Consider the following 18,000-nt stretch of genomic DNA (forward strand, 5'->3'; position numbering starts at 1 on the left):
CATCGGTCCCTTCCGTGGTCCCTCACTGCCTGCAGGAATGCAAAAACTATAAGGTTCCCCTGGACGAGGCTACTTCCTGGAATGTCATTCGGGCTGGACAGATCTTAAAACCGAATTCTTGGAACTGTTCTTTCCGAAAGCGGCTACTGCATGCAAACCCCCACCCCCGCCCAGAAAAAAAAAAACACTGCATGTGTGAAGTGCACGTAAACAAGACGGGTGTGTGGTTCGTTCACTTGATCTTTATGATTTTATTAATTTCTATTCTTTTTGTTTTTTACAAAGTTACCTTTTTTTTTAAATTTTTTTTTATACCCGGTCTGGCCTCAAGACATGTCGATCTTTAGGACGCAGGTGGCAGCGGCATGTTGGTGCATTTTGAAACCCCGAGAGACTCGCCGTGGCCTCTGACGAGCTCCTCGGGGGGGGAGGGATCTCAGAGGCACAGGGCGGCGCCGGCTAAGAGAGCGCCCGTGAATTTCAACCCCCCCCCCCCCCTCCTCCAAAAAGCAAACCCCAAAATTGTCACGCCACAAAAAAAAAAAAAACTACGAGGGGGTTAGACACCATATTTTGACCCTGTCATCGCTCAAGCTTCTTTTTTTTTAGGATCCTGCAGTAGGTGGAGTCTTCTCCTTCTGCCTCTTTGATGTTTTCTCCTGTTTGCCTGGTCCTCAGCTCCCCCCTTCCTGCACTCCCCCCCCTGCACTCCCTCAACCCAACCTACAATCCCACTCATGCACACTGCGGCCTCTCTTTCCTCCTGAGTACCGCAAGGAGTAACCTATCAAGCCTTTGCTGAAGGATGTTATAAATGAAAATTTTTGACAATATTCCATCCGCTTTGCCTACTGGCTTCAGTGATATGTGTTCCCCTCAGGGTCTTTTAGAGCACTGTCAGGAACCTGGGATTTACCAAATTTGGCCGCAGGTAGCTGGAGTTCCTAAAATCTGAGCCCGCGGGTGAAACGGCTAGCTTATGTCTGGACTCTTCTTATGTCTGGTCCCCCATGCGTAAAAATCGTAGGCGTGTAGCTCGTCGTTAGCCGAGATCGGAATCGCCAGGAGACGCGAAAGGCGTTTTAACGGTTTCCCCCTCGTTTGCCCCGATTCCGTCGAAAAGGAAGGTAGCTTCAACAGCAGCCAAACAGCAGGAAGCTTGCGTCAAAAGTAAAGCTGCCATCGTCCCGGAATACACCCCCAAAGCGGTTTAAAAATGGAATTTGAACAAAACATATCCGGTAACCTCCCTGTGATATCTTGCGTTTTTTTCCAAAAAGTGCACCGGTGTCCAAATTTTTGGGACTGTAGCATCTCTAGCAATGCCATAGGTTTGCCTAGATTGTACTCTACTAGCAGGTTGATGTACCAGATCTTAGCTAGCTGTACTCGCTATGATAACGGAACACAAATCATTGGTTCAGTTCCAAAGAGTGATAAAGGAATCTATAAATTTTGCATTTACAAGATCCTGCAACGAAGGCGTTGTAAGTTACTCTTTCTGGGCACCGCAGGTTCGAGCAGCACCGACGTTAAGGAAAACCGAAACCTGGACAACGTGTCCTGCAAAGAAGGGGTGGGTGTGGCCGAGCAGCTCCCCAATGGAAGCGGCCTGGGCGGCCGAAAGCGCCCCTTAGAGGAAGGCAACAATGGCCACACGCACTCCAAGTTCCGAGCCAAGAAGCGCAAGAAAACGCCGGGGCCGATCCTGCCCAAGAACGCGCTGATGCAGTTGAACGAAATCAAACCGGGCCTGCAGTACAAGCTCCTGTCCCAGACGGGGCCGGTCCACGCGCCGGTGTTTGTCATGACGGTGGAGGTCAACGGACAGATGTTTGAGGGCATGGGCCCCACCAAGAAGAAGGCCAAGCTGAACGCCGCCGAGAAGGCGCTGCGTTCCTTCGTCCAGTTCCCCAACGCCTCGGAGGCCCACCTGGCCATGGGCCGGACCCTGACGGTCAACACGGACTTTACCTCCGACCAGGCCGACTTCCCGGACATGCTCTTCAACGGCTTCGAGACGCCGGCCGTTCCGGAAGAGTCCTTCTATCTCGGGTCCAACGGTAGCAGCTCTTTAAACTCGCTCGGGGAGTACCCGCTGCCAACGCCACCCGGCAGCAACCTTGTCCAGGCGCCGCTGCCCCCTCCGTCGGCATTCAACTCGCCCTCCAGCGGCAAAAACCCCGTCATGATTCTCAATGAGCTCAGGCCGGGCCTCAAATACGACTTTGTGTCAGAGAGCGGTGAGAGCCACGCCAAGAATTTTGTGATGTCGGTGACCGTGGACTCGCAGACATTTGAAGGCTCAGGGCGCAACAAGAAACTGGCGAAAGCCCGGGCGGCGCAGGCCGCTCTCTCCGCTCTCTTCAACATGCAGCTAGACCAGACGCCGTCCCGGCAACCCATACCCAGGGAGGGCTTGCAGCTTCACCTGCCCCAGGTAAGACATTTCACTTTCTCCAAAGGCGTTAAGAAGGTAAACCTGATTTTTGGTCCCATCGCTACGGCAACACTCGCGTAACCATTTCCCAACACACAACCGTCCGCCCTCTCATTCATGCGGGTGAACTTCTGCACTTATTTGGACTTTGAAAGGTATAAGGAGAACCCAGAAAGAGCCCATGCAATAGAAGGGCTTCTGCAATTTCAGTGGATGTTACAAATGACTGAGCGGGCGATCGTAGTTCTCCGTCTGTGATTGGCAGGCGGCAGATCTTGGTTTAAGCCCCGCCTCTCGCCCCGATGTCTCGCAGCGATTGGCTCCGGGATTAGCGGTGTCGCGAACAAACAATCTGCTGCTGTAAGAATTAAAACAAACCCGCATGCGTGATCTTTGGCGATCACACACACGCACAAAGACAACTCATAATACCTCTCGATCACACCGTCTCATCTGCGGTATAAAAAGGAATCAGCCTGGCGGATTAGACTTAGTCTTATCAGTCGGAAATATACAGCAGTGCCTTCAAAGACCTCGGAGCAGAGCCGCGCCGGCGCAGAGGACACACTTCCCATGCTACGTGGGAACGTGTAGTTTAGGTGTGTGTTTCACCTAATGAACTATTTAATATTTAAAGGAGATAGTGAATTACGATCGAAAGATGTTTCGCGCAAATAGCATTTTTTTTCTCCCGGGGAAACACGGCGGATATTCGTTCTGTCAAGGATTATGGTTTTGTGTTTTTAAGCGTGATTTGAGTGAAAAAAAAAACATTTTATTCGGCGCTTTCCCGGTGTTAATTAAGATGTTGTGTGCTCTCGGTACATTCCCACGGGGGAGCGGGAGGTTCGGGATTCATTAATGTTTTCACTTTTAGCCACGACGCACCTGATGTTTGTCCTCTCTGTGTGTCAGTGTGCGTGTGTGTTTGTGTGTGTGCGCATACGCCTTTGTCCGCCCAATCACAGTAGCCCAACACGGCTAACTGCTAACTGCCTCTAACTTGGTTTCCAAATGACTACCATGTTAAGGCTAATTTATGTTCCCGCTATGTACCTAAAAAGGGTAAGTATGTTTCAAATGTTATCAAAAGTCACCGCCCACATATTCCCATTCGGGCTTTAAGTTGCCACAGTTGTTGAGCAAAACATCCACTAGAGGACAGTGCAGAGTTTAGATTTCTTATTTCAATAACAAACTGCAGTTGTGTAGGACCTGATGATGTACATTCAAAGAAAGAGATGCGCAGTAGCCAGATGTTGAGTACAAGGCGGCACTTGAGCATACAAGTGCAACTCCCAGTGGCACTGCTCCGTTTGATACATCTGGCTCCCCCAAAATGTACAGAATTACGCAGGATATAAAGATGGGAGGATGGAAGGAAGTCTCCCTTCATATGTGGATTTTAAATCGAGCTCGAATGAGCCCGCTAGCTCCATTTACCTCGGAGAAACCCCACCTGAGGTTTGTTCATGTGACCAAACTTAGGGCACCCTGTTGGTGCTTCACCAGCACTTTGAATCTAATCACCATGTTTGATTAATTACTTTTCCAGAAAGTATTCAGGCAGCACAGCTAACAGCTGTTAGCGCTCACGCCTCACAGCGAGATGGTTCCCGGTTGGATTCCGATAGGGCAGCTTTTCTGTGTTAAGTCTCCACATTCTTCCCCTGTGTGGGGTTCCTCTGGGTTCTCCGGGTTCTTCCTGCATGCAGGAGGTTCATTGGCGACCCCAAATGGTCAGACCTGTGTATGAGAGGGTGAATGTTGCATGTCTCCATGGGGCGTGTGAATGAGAAAGCGAATGGTCTCAATAACACAGCTGGGATAAGCTGCAGCCCTCCAGGCCCCGCAGGACAGGTGAATGAATAAATGAGCAAAGAAAAAAAGTATTCAATACAAGTACTATAGGATTTCACGTTTCACTCGGGCTTGATTTCTAAATTCCCTTTCTGGCCTCACCGTCACTCATTCACGCCTGGATCGAGGTTCTCTCCGGTGAGCACCCGTTCCAGGAGACCCTCCACCCCTCACTTCTATTGCTGAAATCGGGTCAGCGGTTGGACAGCGGACGAGTATTTTCCCTGGCGGCGGTGGCATCCGAGTGCGGTGCAGAGACAACGCCGCTGCCGCTAATAGTTGCAACATACTCGCCACGCCGTTCCCTGATCCGAGACCCTTTTATTTTCTCCTTTTTTTTTTTCAACCCCCCCCCTCCCCCCGCGCAGTTTCCCTCTGCACCCAACCCACTCTAACAGCAGCGCTAGCGCTAATTGATCGATTAAGTCTGTCGCTTGCTATTGACTCAGCAGCCTGTTTTCATCTCGGGAGGCAGCGGCGGGTAAAATAGCCCGACACAGGCGCTTTGAGAACACACACACACACACGCACACGCGCGCACACAGAAAGCTACATATTAGCCTAATTGTTGTATCAGATGATTTTAGTTGTTTTTAAATGCTGGATTGACCCGGTGTTAAATACACAGGTGCTCCTTTGCATTCAGAATTATCAAATCAAAATTAGTTTGATTGGACTTTGTATCTCACCTCAATCGTTTGAGTGCGATACTTATTCAGGAGCAGGAGCTTTATTAAATTGCATAGACAAATGAATGCTTGTCTATATGATGTGAATGAGAGAGTGAACGATTGTCTCTATATGTGGCCCTATCATTGGTCCGGGGTGAACCCACTTTTCGTCAAGACGGCTGCCAGGATCGGCTCCCCCACGACCCCTGGTTGCACAATAAGCGTTCTAGATAATGAATGAATGCAGCTTTTTCTCCGGCGTCGCTTTTAAATAGCTTATTTCCTTAGGTCACGCTTGCGTTCACAGCTCAGCTCTGCCGCTCAGCCGTCCTGCTTTGCAAATGTGGGGTGAAACAGACCCCCGACCCTGAACGGCGTCTCCCGGATGAACGGGTTAATGGAAGATCTCCGAGGAGTGAGAGGAGCGGCCCTTTTTCTTTTTTTCTTTTTTTTTTTTTTTCCGAAATGACCTTGGCGTCGGCGAAGTGAAATGAAGTGTCTCGGCGACTCCGGAGCGGCGGGAAAGTGATATTGGACTAATCTCTTTAATTTGCGGTCACCCAGCCGTCCCCTCGCTCGCCGGGTTCATCATCGCTTTCTGTCACATTAGCGGCGGATAAAGAGCCGGACGCCCCCTCGCCGGGTTGAACCCCCTCCTTCCAGGGAACCACGTGCTTGCTCGCCATCTCCCGTCGACGGGAAAGGCGGCGAGATGTTTTACGCGGCAGGTGAAGTCGGGGGAGCGAGCATCACTTCACTTATACCCTGTTAAAGGTAGAGAACGGCGGGCGGCGCCAAAGGCGAGCGTTGTGACAGATACAAGGCGCTAACATCAGACACGCTTTGTAAGCTGTCATACCTGACACCAGTGTGTGTGTGTGTTTGTGCGCGTGTGTGTGTACATTATCGCCTGCGTGCGTGCGTGCGTGCCTGTGCGTGTGGTTACAGGTCCTCGCCGACGCCGTCTCCCGACTGGTGGTGGATAAGTTCAGCGAGCTGACAGACAACTTCACCTCCCCCCACGCGCGGCGGAAAGTCCTCGCCGGGGTTGTCATGACGACAGGTAAAAACGGCGGAGGAGACGGCCGGCCACCGCCTCGATGCGAGATGTAAAAAAAAAAAACTGCTCAAATATCTAACCTGGAGTTGGAGCGGCGGGGATGAAACTCTGGCAGAAAAAAATGCAACAGGAAGTGACATCAATGATGATCTCACACGCCATGATTTATACATGAACAAGCCTGACCCAAAAATGTATTGCATTTGGAATTCAATTGCAATTATAATTTTTGACATGGAAACCAAGGGGACGCCATCAACTCACACACACACACACACACACACACACACACACACACACACAAACACACACACATACACAGATTGAAGCTTGTTTCCCCACACAGCTGATTTTGAAAATGACTTGTAGTAGCACTGTGTGTGTGTGTGTGTGTGTGTGTGTGTGTGTGTGTGTGTTTGTGTGGCCTTAAATATGCCCTCCCTCCCCGCCCTTAGGCACAGACGTAAAAGAGGCACAGGTGATCTGCGTTTCCACGGGAACCAAATGCATCAACGGCGAGTACATGAGTGACCGCGGCCTGGCGCTCAATGACTGCCACGCCGAGATCATCGCCCGCCGTTCACTCATGAGGTACCTTTACACCCAGCTGGAGTTCTTCCTCAGGTCAGTGGACATGAATGGACCCCCTCCCTTCACCGCGATTTAAAGCCAAAATGGCGGCCCTCCAATGATGTCATTGTTTTCATCGCTCCGTCACCGCAGCAACAACAAGGAGGAGCACCAGAAGTCCATATTCACGCACTGTGACAAGGGCGGCTACAGGTTAAAGGACAACATCCAGTTTCACCTCTACATCAGCACCTCGCCCTGCGGGGACGCCAGGATCTTCTCGCCGCACGAGGCCGGGGTTGAAGGTGCGACGCCTCACGATTTTCACCAGGAAATCCCCGTTTGTGATGTCGCGAATCCCGATTAGCAAAATGGCCTCCTGAATGTGCGAGGTTCTCACGCAGATGTTATGCAGTGAAACGTCAAGCACCTGTGTCGACTCCCCCATTGTTCAAAATGGCGGGGGGTTGTTCTCGATATACACACACACACACACACACACACACACACACACACACACACCCCGGCGAGGAAAACTGGAGAATCCCTGCCAAGATACCAGAGCAGAATCAGTCAAACTCCAGTTCCAGGAAGACAGTCAGTCTCGTCACACACACACACACACACACACACACACACACACACACACATATTTAATTTAATTTAGGATTTCCTCATATGCATCATTTAATTACAACGCCAGAAAGATTTGTTTGTTTTTGTTTTCTTTATTTTTTGCAGAGCGCCAGACACAACAGTCACACACACACACACACACACACACACACACACACACACACACACACACACACACCCCGGCGAGGAAAACTGGAGAATCCCTGCCAAGATACCAGAGCAGAATCAGTCAAACTCCAGTTCCAGGAAGACAGTCAGTCTCGTCACACACACACACACACACACACACACACACACACACACACACATATTTAATTTAATTTAGGATTTCCTCATATGCATCATTTAATTACAACGCCAGAAAGATTTGTTTGTTTTTGTTTTCTTTATTTTTTGCAGAGCGCCAGACACAACAGTCACACACACACACACACACACACACACACACACACACACACACACACACACACACACACCCCGGCGAGGAAAACTGGAGAATCCCTGCCAAGATACCAGAGCAGAATCAGTCAAACTCTAGTTCCAGGAAGACAGTCAGTCTCGTCACACACACACACACACACACACACACACACACACACACACACACATATTTAATTTAATTTAGGATTTCCTCATATGCATCATTTAATTACAACGCCAGAAAGATTTGTTTGTTTTTGTTTTCTTTATTTTTTGCAGAGCGCCAGACACAACAGTCACACACACACACACACACACACACACACACACACACACATTCCCGGTGCGGAGAACCACAAAATCCCTGCCAGGATACCAGAACAAAATCGGTCAAACTCCAGTTCCAGGAAGACAGGGGCAAAACTGTCTCATAGTGCGCGCGCACACACACACACACACACACAATTAATTAGATATGTAGGATTGCCTCTTACGCATCATTTAATTACAACGCCGGAGCGGTTTGTTTCTTTGTTTGTTTGTTTTTGTTTTCTTTATTTTTTGCAGAGCGCCATTTCTAAAGACACAGCCAGCACACACACACACACACACACACACACACACACGCACACATACAGATTCAAACAAGCTTTCGGCAATTAAGGGCGTTTGTCATTCTCGGCCCGTCCCGATCACCCCTCCTCCCCCCAGCGCCGCGTCTGATTAACCTCCCCCTTTCTCTTGTCAGAGTGTTTTCCGTTGCACATGACAGGCTGAATGGAAAACAGACACATTCAATTAGCCGCTGAATGGACGGCGTCTGCCGGCGCACCGCCACACAGCCGATGATAACATAATAATAATAAATAACGTGCTTTTTTTTTTTTGTCCGTTTTGTATCTTTTTTTCTATTTTTTTTTTTTTATTTAAATACATTTTCCTTCCCCCACAATGTGTTTTCTCATGCTAATGGTCAGATATTTATCAAATGTGGATGTTCATACGCCCTTGTCAATCACGCCTTTTTTCATACCTAGTCTGTTGCCCGCCGATTAGCTCAGTCGTTTTTTTCTTTGGCTTCAGACCAAGGAGACAGACATCCCAACCGCAAAGCGCGGGGCCAGCTGAGGACCAAGATCGAGTCGGGGGAGGGGACCATCCCCGTGAGGTCCAGCAACACAATCCAGACCTGGGACGGGGTCCTGCAGGGCGAGAGGCTCCTCACCATGTCCTGCAGTGACAAGATCGCCAGGTGAGCTCGCCGCACACACCGCCGAGGATCCAGGACGCAAAGTTAACTGCCGAAGTAAAGCCACTTCAGGTATTTATTTGTATACCGCTATAGGTGTCATTGGGCAAAAAGCGAGTTCACCGTGGACCAATCACAGGGCTGCATATAGAGACATACAACGATTCACTCTCTTATTTACTTCTGAGGCAGTGAAGACTTGGATGTCTCCCATGTTGCATGTGATTGACAGTTCAGGTCAGACTCCGCCCCTTTATTGGCTATTAGCAGCATCAATAAGGTCCAACTAAGCCGTCACATCAGCACTAGCAGGAAATTAGCATCATTCTTCTGAACCCATCCCTACTTTACAACGGGGTTAGCATGACAAAGTAGCAAAGCTGACTAGCTGGGTTAGCATGGCTCGGCAAAACCCTGGTTTCTACTTTAGCGCACAAGCTAGTTAGCTCCCAGGCCAGACGGAACAGCCCTTTGAACCGGCCCCGAGTTCCTCCCCCCCTGTATGTAATGTTTACGGTCCTCTCCAACGGCGGTGGCGGCGGCGTCGCGCCAGAACCCTATTTACATTCATTTCACCAGATGTTCGATTTCCCCGCCGCTGCGGCGCGTCCTTGCTTCCCGGATCCCCCCTAACTTATCAGGAGTCTGTCATCTTCGGTGGTAGGGGGGGTGTCAGGGACAACAGCGCTGATGGATGGCCCGTCCCTCAGGCGTCATCCCCTCCTCCTGCAGGCAGATCATGGGGTCTTTAGTCTCTGTCCATGTTCAAGGCAACGGTGCGCCGCCCTTGTGATTGAGGGTAGGAGGGGGGCGTCGGGGGTGCCGCGCTGTTGCCAAACGATAAAAACTTCTCCATAACTCTTCTCGCGAGCCGCCCTCCTCCTCTTTCTCCCTTCTCCTCTCCAGGATCGTAATACCTCGCCTGAATGCACAGAATGATTGTGTGAGCGTTTGACGAGGAGGGTGGCGGCGGCGGCGGCGACGTGTTAGCGAAACGCCGGCGCGAGAAGTGCTGTCACCCCTTTCAGCTCGTCAGCGGCGCCTCCGACCTCCTCTCGGGGCGCTCGGAGGGAAGAGGACTGGAAAACCGCGAATAGCTGCGCGTGTTTAATTCTCCTCTGCTCCGGCTTCAGGCGCCAGACGGGCGCGCTCCCATTTTCAGCGTATCCGTGGTGACCCGGTCGCCGGGACGTGTTAAAGAGCTTGTTTAAATGATCCTTCTGAGTTACGATGAGGATTAAGAGCTCGTAGGTGGGGAAGATTATGCCTCCTGGTGAGAAATGTCGCGCTCACCTGCCGACACCCCCCCGAACCCGCACCCCAAAACTCCAGACCCCCCTCCCGCGAGGGATTGAAAGCCGCAGGGCAGATATTCAGGTGAAGTGACTGGCCATTTCCTTCCGGCGGCCCGCTTCACCGCTCCTCCACCTCCTCGAGTGACGGCGCTTGGCGCCCTGGCTCATTAGCAACCCCTCCACACACACACACACACACACACACACACACACACACATTCGTGGAGTCACAGCCGGCGAGGCCTCTCGGTGTCAACGCACTCTGACCTTGTCCCCGTTCGTGGGGGGAGAACATGATGCGGTACGGCAGTAACAAGTACTTCCAAGGTATTGTTGTTTTACTGCGGTAAAGCAGTAGAGACAGTTGACACTTGTTAGCGTGTGGATACACACTCTGTTCACAGATATTTACCTGACTTTCCGGACTATAAGCCGCTTCTTCTCTCACACACTTTGAACACAGCGGCTTCCACAATGATGCAGCTAATTTATTGGCTAACGAGCTTCATGCCGCCAAAATATTTCGCCTCATGACCATGAAATTACCGTAAGATTCTGAGGACGATTCTGAGTTTTAGTGTGCAGGAGACAAAGATAGCGATAAGCTGGAGTAGGACATAAACAGGTAGGATTTGTTTAACAAGTTGCAACTAAACAATATGTTGACTATACATAAACAGTATAAACCAGGGGTGTCCAGACTTTTTGCAAAGAGGGCCATATTTGGTGAGGTGAAAACGTGTGGGGGTTAACCATTCAGCCTCACACTCTTTTAACCATTGACATTAAATGCAAATAAACTATTTCATTAATTTTTTTAATGCAAATGTGATATTTTCATGTCATAACACAGAACACAAAGCTAAAGTTTTTACCAAAATCACTCTTTCATATTTGAATACTACCTAAAATGAGGGGGAAAAAAACCTCATTTGAAACATTACGTATTATTCATTATTAAATGCTCACTCTGAACTTATAAATTCAAAACAGGAAAATAACACTAACAGTGATATTATTCAAATGTGAAAAACATTGAGGGCCTTGTATTACTCGTTATCAAAAAGGAGAAATGCAGTGTTTGTTTTTTTTTATTTTAGACTCAGATCAAAATTCGAAACGGAAAAAATAAACAGGTTTGCGGACTGAATTTGATTTTATTATTGATTTTATGGCAGAGGCTGCGGGCCGGTGTAAATTTGAACACGGGCCACATTTGGCCCGCCAGCCCGACTTTGGACACGCCCGGTATAAACAGTATAAACAAACGACTAGCAGCAAAAAACAACAATAAGTGCTGCGGTATCATGCAGGGAATGAATGAAATAAAAGGACCTACGAAATATCTCCTCCACACACTCGGGGTGAAGGAGTGTGTCGCCGAAGGAGCTGCTCAGTGCCGCAATCATGTTGTGCATAGGGTCGGAGGCATTGTTCATCAGAGATGAGAGATGATCTGTGTCGCCGTTTTCAAAGATGGGAAACGGACGGCGCTTCAAATTGTCCGATTCTTTTCAGAAATCAAGTCTCGGAATCCTCTCGGACAGTCCGCAACTAACTTTTTTTTCCCGTAATCGTCAGTACACGTTGTAGTGTTCCCGATAACCACAATACTGAAATAGCACAGATCATAACTCAATGTCTGCGTCTGGAGTTACTGCCCGTCGCTTCGCTGGTGGACCTGAAGTTCTTACATACAGTTTGGTGCAACTCTTATAGTAAAAGTATAATGAGGACATCTTGCTGCCAGACACTTCCTTATTCTAGAAGATGCACTCATTATTCCGACATGTTGATCCGTTCCTCTCCATCTCACACACACACTCCTTCACACACTCCGATCATGATGTGCCCCATACCTCCGCAGCATGGCCCCGGGTCTCACAGTCCTCCTCCACCTCCGATCCGTGTTGGTAATTTCACACACACTCACACAGGCGGCTTGAAGCACGTGTGAGTGTGTGTGTGTGTGTGTGTGGCAGCGGGGGGGGTTCTCCATGTTCCCCCTCGCCGACTTGTTTCTGTTGATTGTCCTTGTTTTCTGATGTTTTCCCCATCAAATTGACCCATTTTGTGTTTCTGCTCAAAGAAAATTGATACAAGGATTTCTTTCTTTCTTTTCTTTTCTTTCATCCCTTCTTTCTGGCCGCAAACACTGCAGGCGGACAGACTTTTCATTTATTCCTTCATTCATTTATTCATTATTCGGGGTTGCGGGAAGGGAGGCGTTCCCGGCTGTCATGGAAACATTTAGGAAACCGACCGTGTGATTGACAGGTCTGATTAAGCCCCGCCTCTCACTACCAAGCCGTGGATGAACTTTGTAGTAATTAATAAAGGTATTATAAATCACAATAACGCTTCTTATCAGTAATGTCACTCTAATGGTATTTTTCCTCCATAAATGCTGAAGTTATTTTATTTTTGTCTAATTAAGTTGTCTCCTTGCTGCAGCAGGAGGCCATATATATATATATATATATATATATATATATATATATATATATATATATATATTGGTTGTTTTTTTTTTTTTTAGTTATTTCTCGCACAAATTGTTTTTTTCGGGGGGGTCAATACAGTATTTTATCTCTGCCACCTGCACATCATTACTGGCCTCTGCCCTCTGGGGGACCGTGGAGGAAAATTAGCTTTTAGCCAGATTTGGTCGCATAAATACACGCCGCTTTACACACACACAGACACACACACACGCGTCGCCGAATAAACAAATAAATAGAGCTGTGAATTTCCATTTCAGCACATCACACATATTCTTTAGATGTATAAAAGACAGCACCCGTATCCAAAGCAAAAGTCTGACCTGGTTTAGGGGTGTTTTGTTTCTCATGTATATTCATTACAGTATTTCAAAGCTCTCCCGCTTTTCCTGAATAGCCGTGTGTTTGCATAGCAATTGAAATGACTGATTTATCTTTTTTATTCATTCATTCATTCATTCATTCATTATTCATTTTCATTCATTTTTTTTATATTATACTTTATACCTTTATACTTTTCCACTTCGGAGTTTATTTATTTATTTTTTACTTTTATTTTTAGCTTGTCACTGTCTTGCCCTTGTTGCCGCTGCTGCTGCTGCAAAACAATTTCCCAATCATTAAAGAACCTTATATTCCAGCATATAAACAGCTACTTTTTTCACACGCTTTGAGAGCTGTGGCTTTTACAACAATGCAGCTAATTTATGGACTTTCCCAGGGTAATTACAGTAGCTTTCTTCCGCCAACTCCGTCACAGTGGACAAATGAAACTGTTTTCGGCAAACCCACTCGCATTTACGATAATTCTCCAGCCGTTTTGCGCTTTTTGCACAAAACCCCATTGTGAAAAAGATGCGCAAAAATGCATTTGATGCCGCTTTTAAATCGAAAGCGATCAGCCACGGAAGTTCAGCATCTGTTCTGAAAAAAAGGATTTGTGTTATACAACGGTAGTTTAAACTTATTTATTTAATTAAAAATGTTCAAAAAAATCTTTCCTGTAACATCTCATGTTTCAACCGGGACACTTGCGGCTTTTAGACAAGGGATGCTTAATTATGTGCAATTTCTTTTTTCTTTAAAAAATTAGTAGTTGCGCTCTATAGTCCGGAATTACGGTACATCTCTTTTCATCTCTCATTCATTCATTATCTAACACTTATCCTGCGCTGGGGGGACAGAGCCTTTCTACCACATTTAGAACAATTCACCATATAAGGAGAAACAACCATTCAGGAGATTTTTGGATTAATGGAGGACATGAAGTAAAGACACGAAGCCACGAGCCCCTCAAACTATTACAGGAAAAAATTGCGTCGGCTCTGTCGGCCAATGGCGAAGTAATGGAGAGCCGTCACCGTGACACAGCGAAGATATTAGTATTTCCCATCAATTTGCGATATTTCATTGTTTCCCCGTAACGAACCGATAAATCAATGCTGGCGATCCGGCAGGTGGCGCCGGCGGGTCGATGAAACGAGACTGACAACTTCTCAGATTGACTCCTCGTAAACACGGCGGCGGCGGCTTAAGATGAGACTGTTTTTTCCGTTATCGGTATTTCAAGGCGTAAGTCGACGGGTTCGGGGGAGAGAAAACGCGCACACACTCACACACACGCACGTGCTTTTCTCCTCAACGGAAATAAGAGGAAATTCGGGCCAGTCCTTTCTATCTCCGACTCCTCCATTTCTTCCTGTCTTTCCATATGTGTTTAACCCCCTCCCCCTTCCCACCTCCTCGCCTCCCCGACCCTCCGCCAGGCAAGGTGTGCACGTGACGCTCCACGGAGCATGTCAATGAGAAAATGACTTGGAAGAGACGGCTAATGACACAGCACGGGAACACGCGGGGGCCGCGGGGGGGAGGCGGCGGGTGGGGGGTCGGAATTGAAATTGGATCCCTCCGCGGGAGTGGAGCGCTACATCGCACGGCTGCTTGTATGCTAATCTGCATCGGGCGCGTGGAAGGGCGCGCGGCGCGGAACCGCACGTGTTCACCTGATGCTTCCCCAACGCGGCGCCGGTTTATCGTTTATTTATTCATTCGTTTGTTATCTACGCAGCTCATTCTGCACCCGGGGTCGCGCCGGAGTGCCCGAGCCTATCGCTGTCACTGAGCGACAGCCGGGGTTCAGCATGGACCAATCACAGGGCCACATCTATAGACGTGTAACCGCTCACTCATTTGCACGCCAAAAATAACGGCGTTTACCATCATTCACGTCATATTGTCAAAAAAAAAAACAACTTTTCACTTCCTCATTCACATGCAATGATTCAACATCAGGGAGATGTGGTGTACGGCCCCCCCATCGGTTATTTACTTTACGGATACCGAATTGTCCAAGTTGGTGTTTTACGGATCCATTTTTGACTTGTATGCTATCGGCTCGTCCTCGGAGACGCTTCTCACCAGAAGCTTCTGTCTTCACTCTCATTGGCTTCTGGTCAACCGCGAAAAATGCTTTGACCGCGAAAAATAAAAACACGTTCTTCATGTTGAGGAACCGGCTCGGATACGGTTCTGACCTGACTGTGTCCAAAAACCTTCTCCAGGTGGAACGTGGTCGGGATCCAGGGCTCCCTGATGAGCTACTTCACCGAGCCCATCTACTTCTCCAGCATCATCCTGGGCAGCCTTTACCACGCCGACCACCTCTCCAGAGCCATGTACCAGCGCATCGCCGACATCGAGGACCTCCCGCAGCAGTTCACCCTCAACCGACCCCTCCTCAGCGGTGAGAGTGCTGTGCACGTGTGTTTGTGCGGGCACCCGTAAATCTGACAAGCCCAATTGTTTAAATATCAAAGGGTGATGCCGTATTCCTCGGCCGTAAACACGCTCCTCCTCGCCTCCCACCATTTGGTCCCTCCTGACATTTACCAAGGTCTCTTCGAATTTTGAGGTTTTTCGGTGTCTGCTTGTACATTTCCAAGCTGGCGTCCGCCTTTCTGTTCCTCCGTCTAGACTTTAGATTTAAAATATATTTCTATTTGTATTTTTAATAACTCAATAAACAGTGACTCCACCATCAGGGACTGGAAATCCTGGGAAACAACGATTGAACCCTTTGGTTGTCCGAAAAACGACAGCGGAGCGGTGTTTTTCTATACGCAACAGCACGGAAAAAGGGCGCAGTGTTGTAAATTTGAACGTTTCTGTCGCCATATAGATGGGAAAACGCAAAACGTATACCCTAAAAGATCATGTGTGCTCAGGTTAAGTGCGAAAACAACATTTGATTCAATCGTCACTGCATACTTCCCTCGCGTGCTTTATTCTGTCACGGTTGTTCATCAAAATATTCTGCAAGGGTGTTCAGAGGGTGGTAGGACTACAACAATGGCTACACCGACTCCAGAGTACCTCTTGCACCTCACTTCAACACCTCAAGGGTAAGACTTCAACAACAATGGCCGACTCCAAATTCTCCGGAATAATTTGCCCGCCTTGTAGCCCATTGTCGCTCCAAGCAGGGTCAGTCGTACAAGTACTCTCCCTTGGCGTGTACACTCACTGTGCTAGCGCGTCTAGCGCAAAATCACAGCGCCCCCTGCTGGCCTGGCGCTCGACTCGTACGGTAGAAACAGATGGAAACAGATGGCCGGTGTGTAAACCGGGCCTCAGGTGACGTGGAAGTTTATTAGAGGTCCTTCTCTGGTCCTGGAAAAGTTCGGGAAAGTCAGGAGCCCTGGGGCGAGACGCTTGATTTCATCCGTCTGGCGTGGAAATCCAAACAAAATCAAAAATAGGAGTCAAGCTCTCAGATGAACAGAGAGAAGGACACACTCTTACACTGATACTCACACACACACACACACACACTGCTCCTCCCCTCTCGTTCATCTCTAAACGGCGGGTAAAAGAGATAATCGCTCGGGGACATTAACCTTTTCCGCTTTAGAGCATTTCAGAGGGGTGAAGGTCTGCGGCGCCACGGAGCCGCAGGTTCCATCCCGCACTTAAATCATCCACCAAAGTGGAGGAGCCTAGCACACATACACAGACACACACACACACACACACACACACACACACACGTGCATGCATGCATGCAGGGGTTTATAGCGTCCATATATCTCCCCCACAGTGGGACCCAGTGGAGGCCCACGTCTGCCAACGGCGGGACGTCTCGGAGGCGTCTCCACCCTTGAAAGTTCTTAATACATTGGCCCGGTGGGCGGGGTAACCGCGATAACGTGTCGGAAGAGGTTCGGCGAAAATATGGGAATAAAAAATTTGTGTAACCCTTCAGGGAACCAAAATATTTCCAGTATTAGTACTTTTATTACAATTCTTGTTAGTTATTCTTATATTTTTATATTGTTATAATTATTGTTTAATTACTATTGTTATTATTTTCGCTATCATTGTTATTGTTATTATTAGCATTGCTGTTCTCAGCTTTATTAGAATTGTTATTATTCCTAGTGTTGTTATTATCAGCATTGGGGTTGTTGCTGTTTTTATAATCCATATTATTATTCTATAATTATCATTATTGTTATCATATAATAATTATAACTTCTAGTTTAATTATTGTTCTCATTATTCTTATCATCCTTATTATTATCCTTGTATAATTAGCATTGCTATTATTGTTAGTGTAGTTGTTATTGTTATATTAATAAAAAATATTATTATATTTATTGTTTATTGTCATTATTGTAATTAGTTTTGGTTGTATTATTGTTATTTTTATCATTATTTTATCGTTATATATCATTATTATTTGCATTGTTCATTCAGTTTTTCCCCCTACACTCAGTCTCAAACCTCCGTACGCTTTCAGGAATCAGCAACGCCGAAGCCCGCCAGCCCGGCAAGGCACCCAACTTCAGCGTCAACTGGACGGTAGGCGACCAGGCGCTGGAAGTGATCAACGCCACCACGGGCAAAGACGACATGGGCCGCGCCTCGCGGCTCTGCAAGCACGCGCTCTACAGCCGCTGGGTGCGGCTGCACTCCAAGGTACCTGGGCAGAAATTACCATGTAGCCGAGCTAGCGAAGCCGATGGGTTAGGGTTAAAACGCGCCATCAGCTGATACTGATACTACTGATAGGCTAGCGAGCGTTGTCCAGCACAAAAATAAAACCTGCCGTTTAAAAAAAAATTTAAAAACACTATAGCAAGAGCGCTACACGCTAGCTAGCTGCTAATTCCGCTACTTGTTACCTTCGTTCTTCTGCTAGGTGACAAAGAATGCCACGTCCAGAACAGGAAGTCCGTCGGTGCTGCATCTTCTGTTGTTAGTGTGTTCAACATCGCGTCTAAAATAGTCAGTTCGGCG

At 48.0% G+C, this 18,000-nt stretch overlaps 1 protein-coding gene across 3 annotated transcripts in view; it reads left to right on the plus strand.

Annotated features, from left to right (window-relative positions):
• Positions 1-18,000, plus strand: part of adarb1b (adenosine deaminase RNA specific B1b) — a 117,495-nt gene that overhangs the window by 93,881 nt on the left and 5,614 nt on the right. For all 3 annotated transcript variants that reach the window (XM_086145328.1, XM_086145329.1, XM_086145330.1), the window contains 7 exons: positions 1,515-2,440; positions 5,920-6,034; positions 6,487-6,655; positions 6,755-6,906; positions 8,741-8,909; positions 15,264-15,445; positions 17,501-17,679. In XM_086145328.1, the coding sequence (XP_086001454.1) occupies positions 1,515-2,440; positions 5,920-6,034; positions 6,487-6,655; positions 6,755-6,906; positions 8,741-8,909; positions 15,264-15,445; positions 17,501-17,679 (1,892 nt within the window). The remainder of the gene's footprint in view (positions 1-1,514; positions 2,441-5,919; positions 6,035-6,486; positions 6,656-6,754; positions 6,907-8,740; positions 8,910-15,263; positions 15,446-17,500; positions 17,680-18,000) is intronic.

Source organism: Fistularia commersonii, chromosome 4, assembly GCF_037954325.1.
Source record: "Fistularia commersonii isolate RoL2024-O1a breed Wild chromosome 4, RoL_Fcom_v1.0, whole genome shotgun sequence".
Classification (NCBI taxonomy): Eukaryota; Metazoa; Chordata; class Actinopteri; order Syngnathiformes; family Fistulariidae; genus Fistularia; species Fistularia commersonii.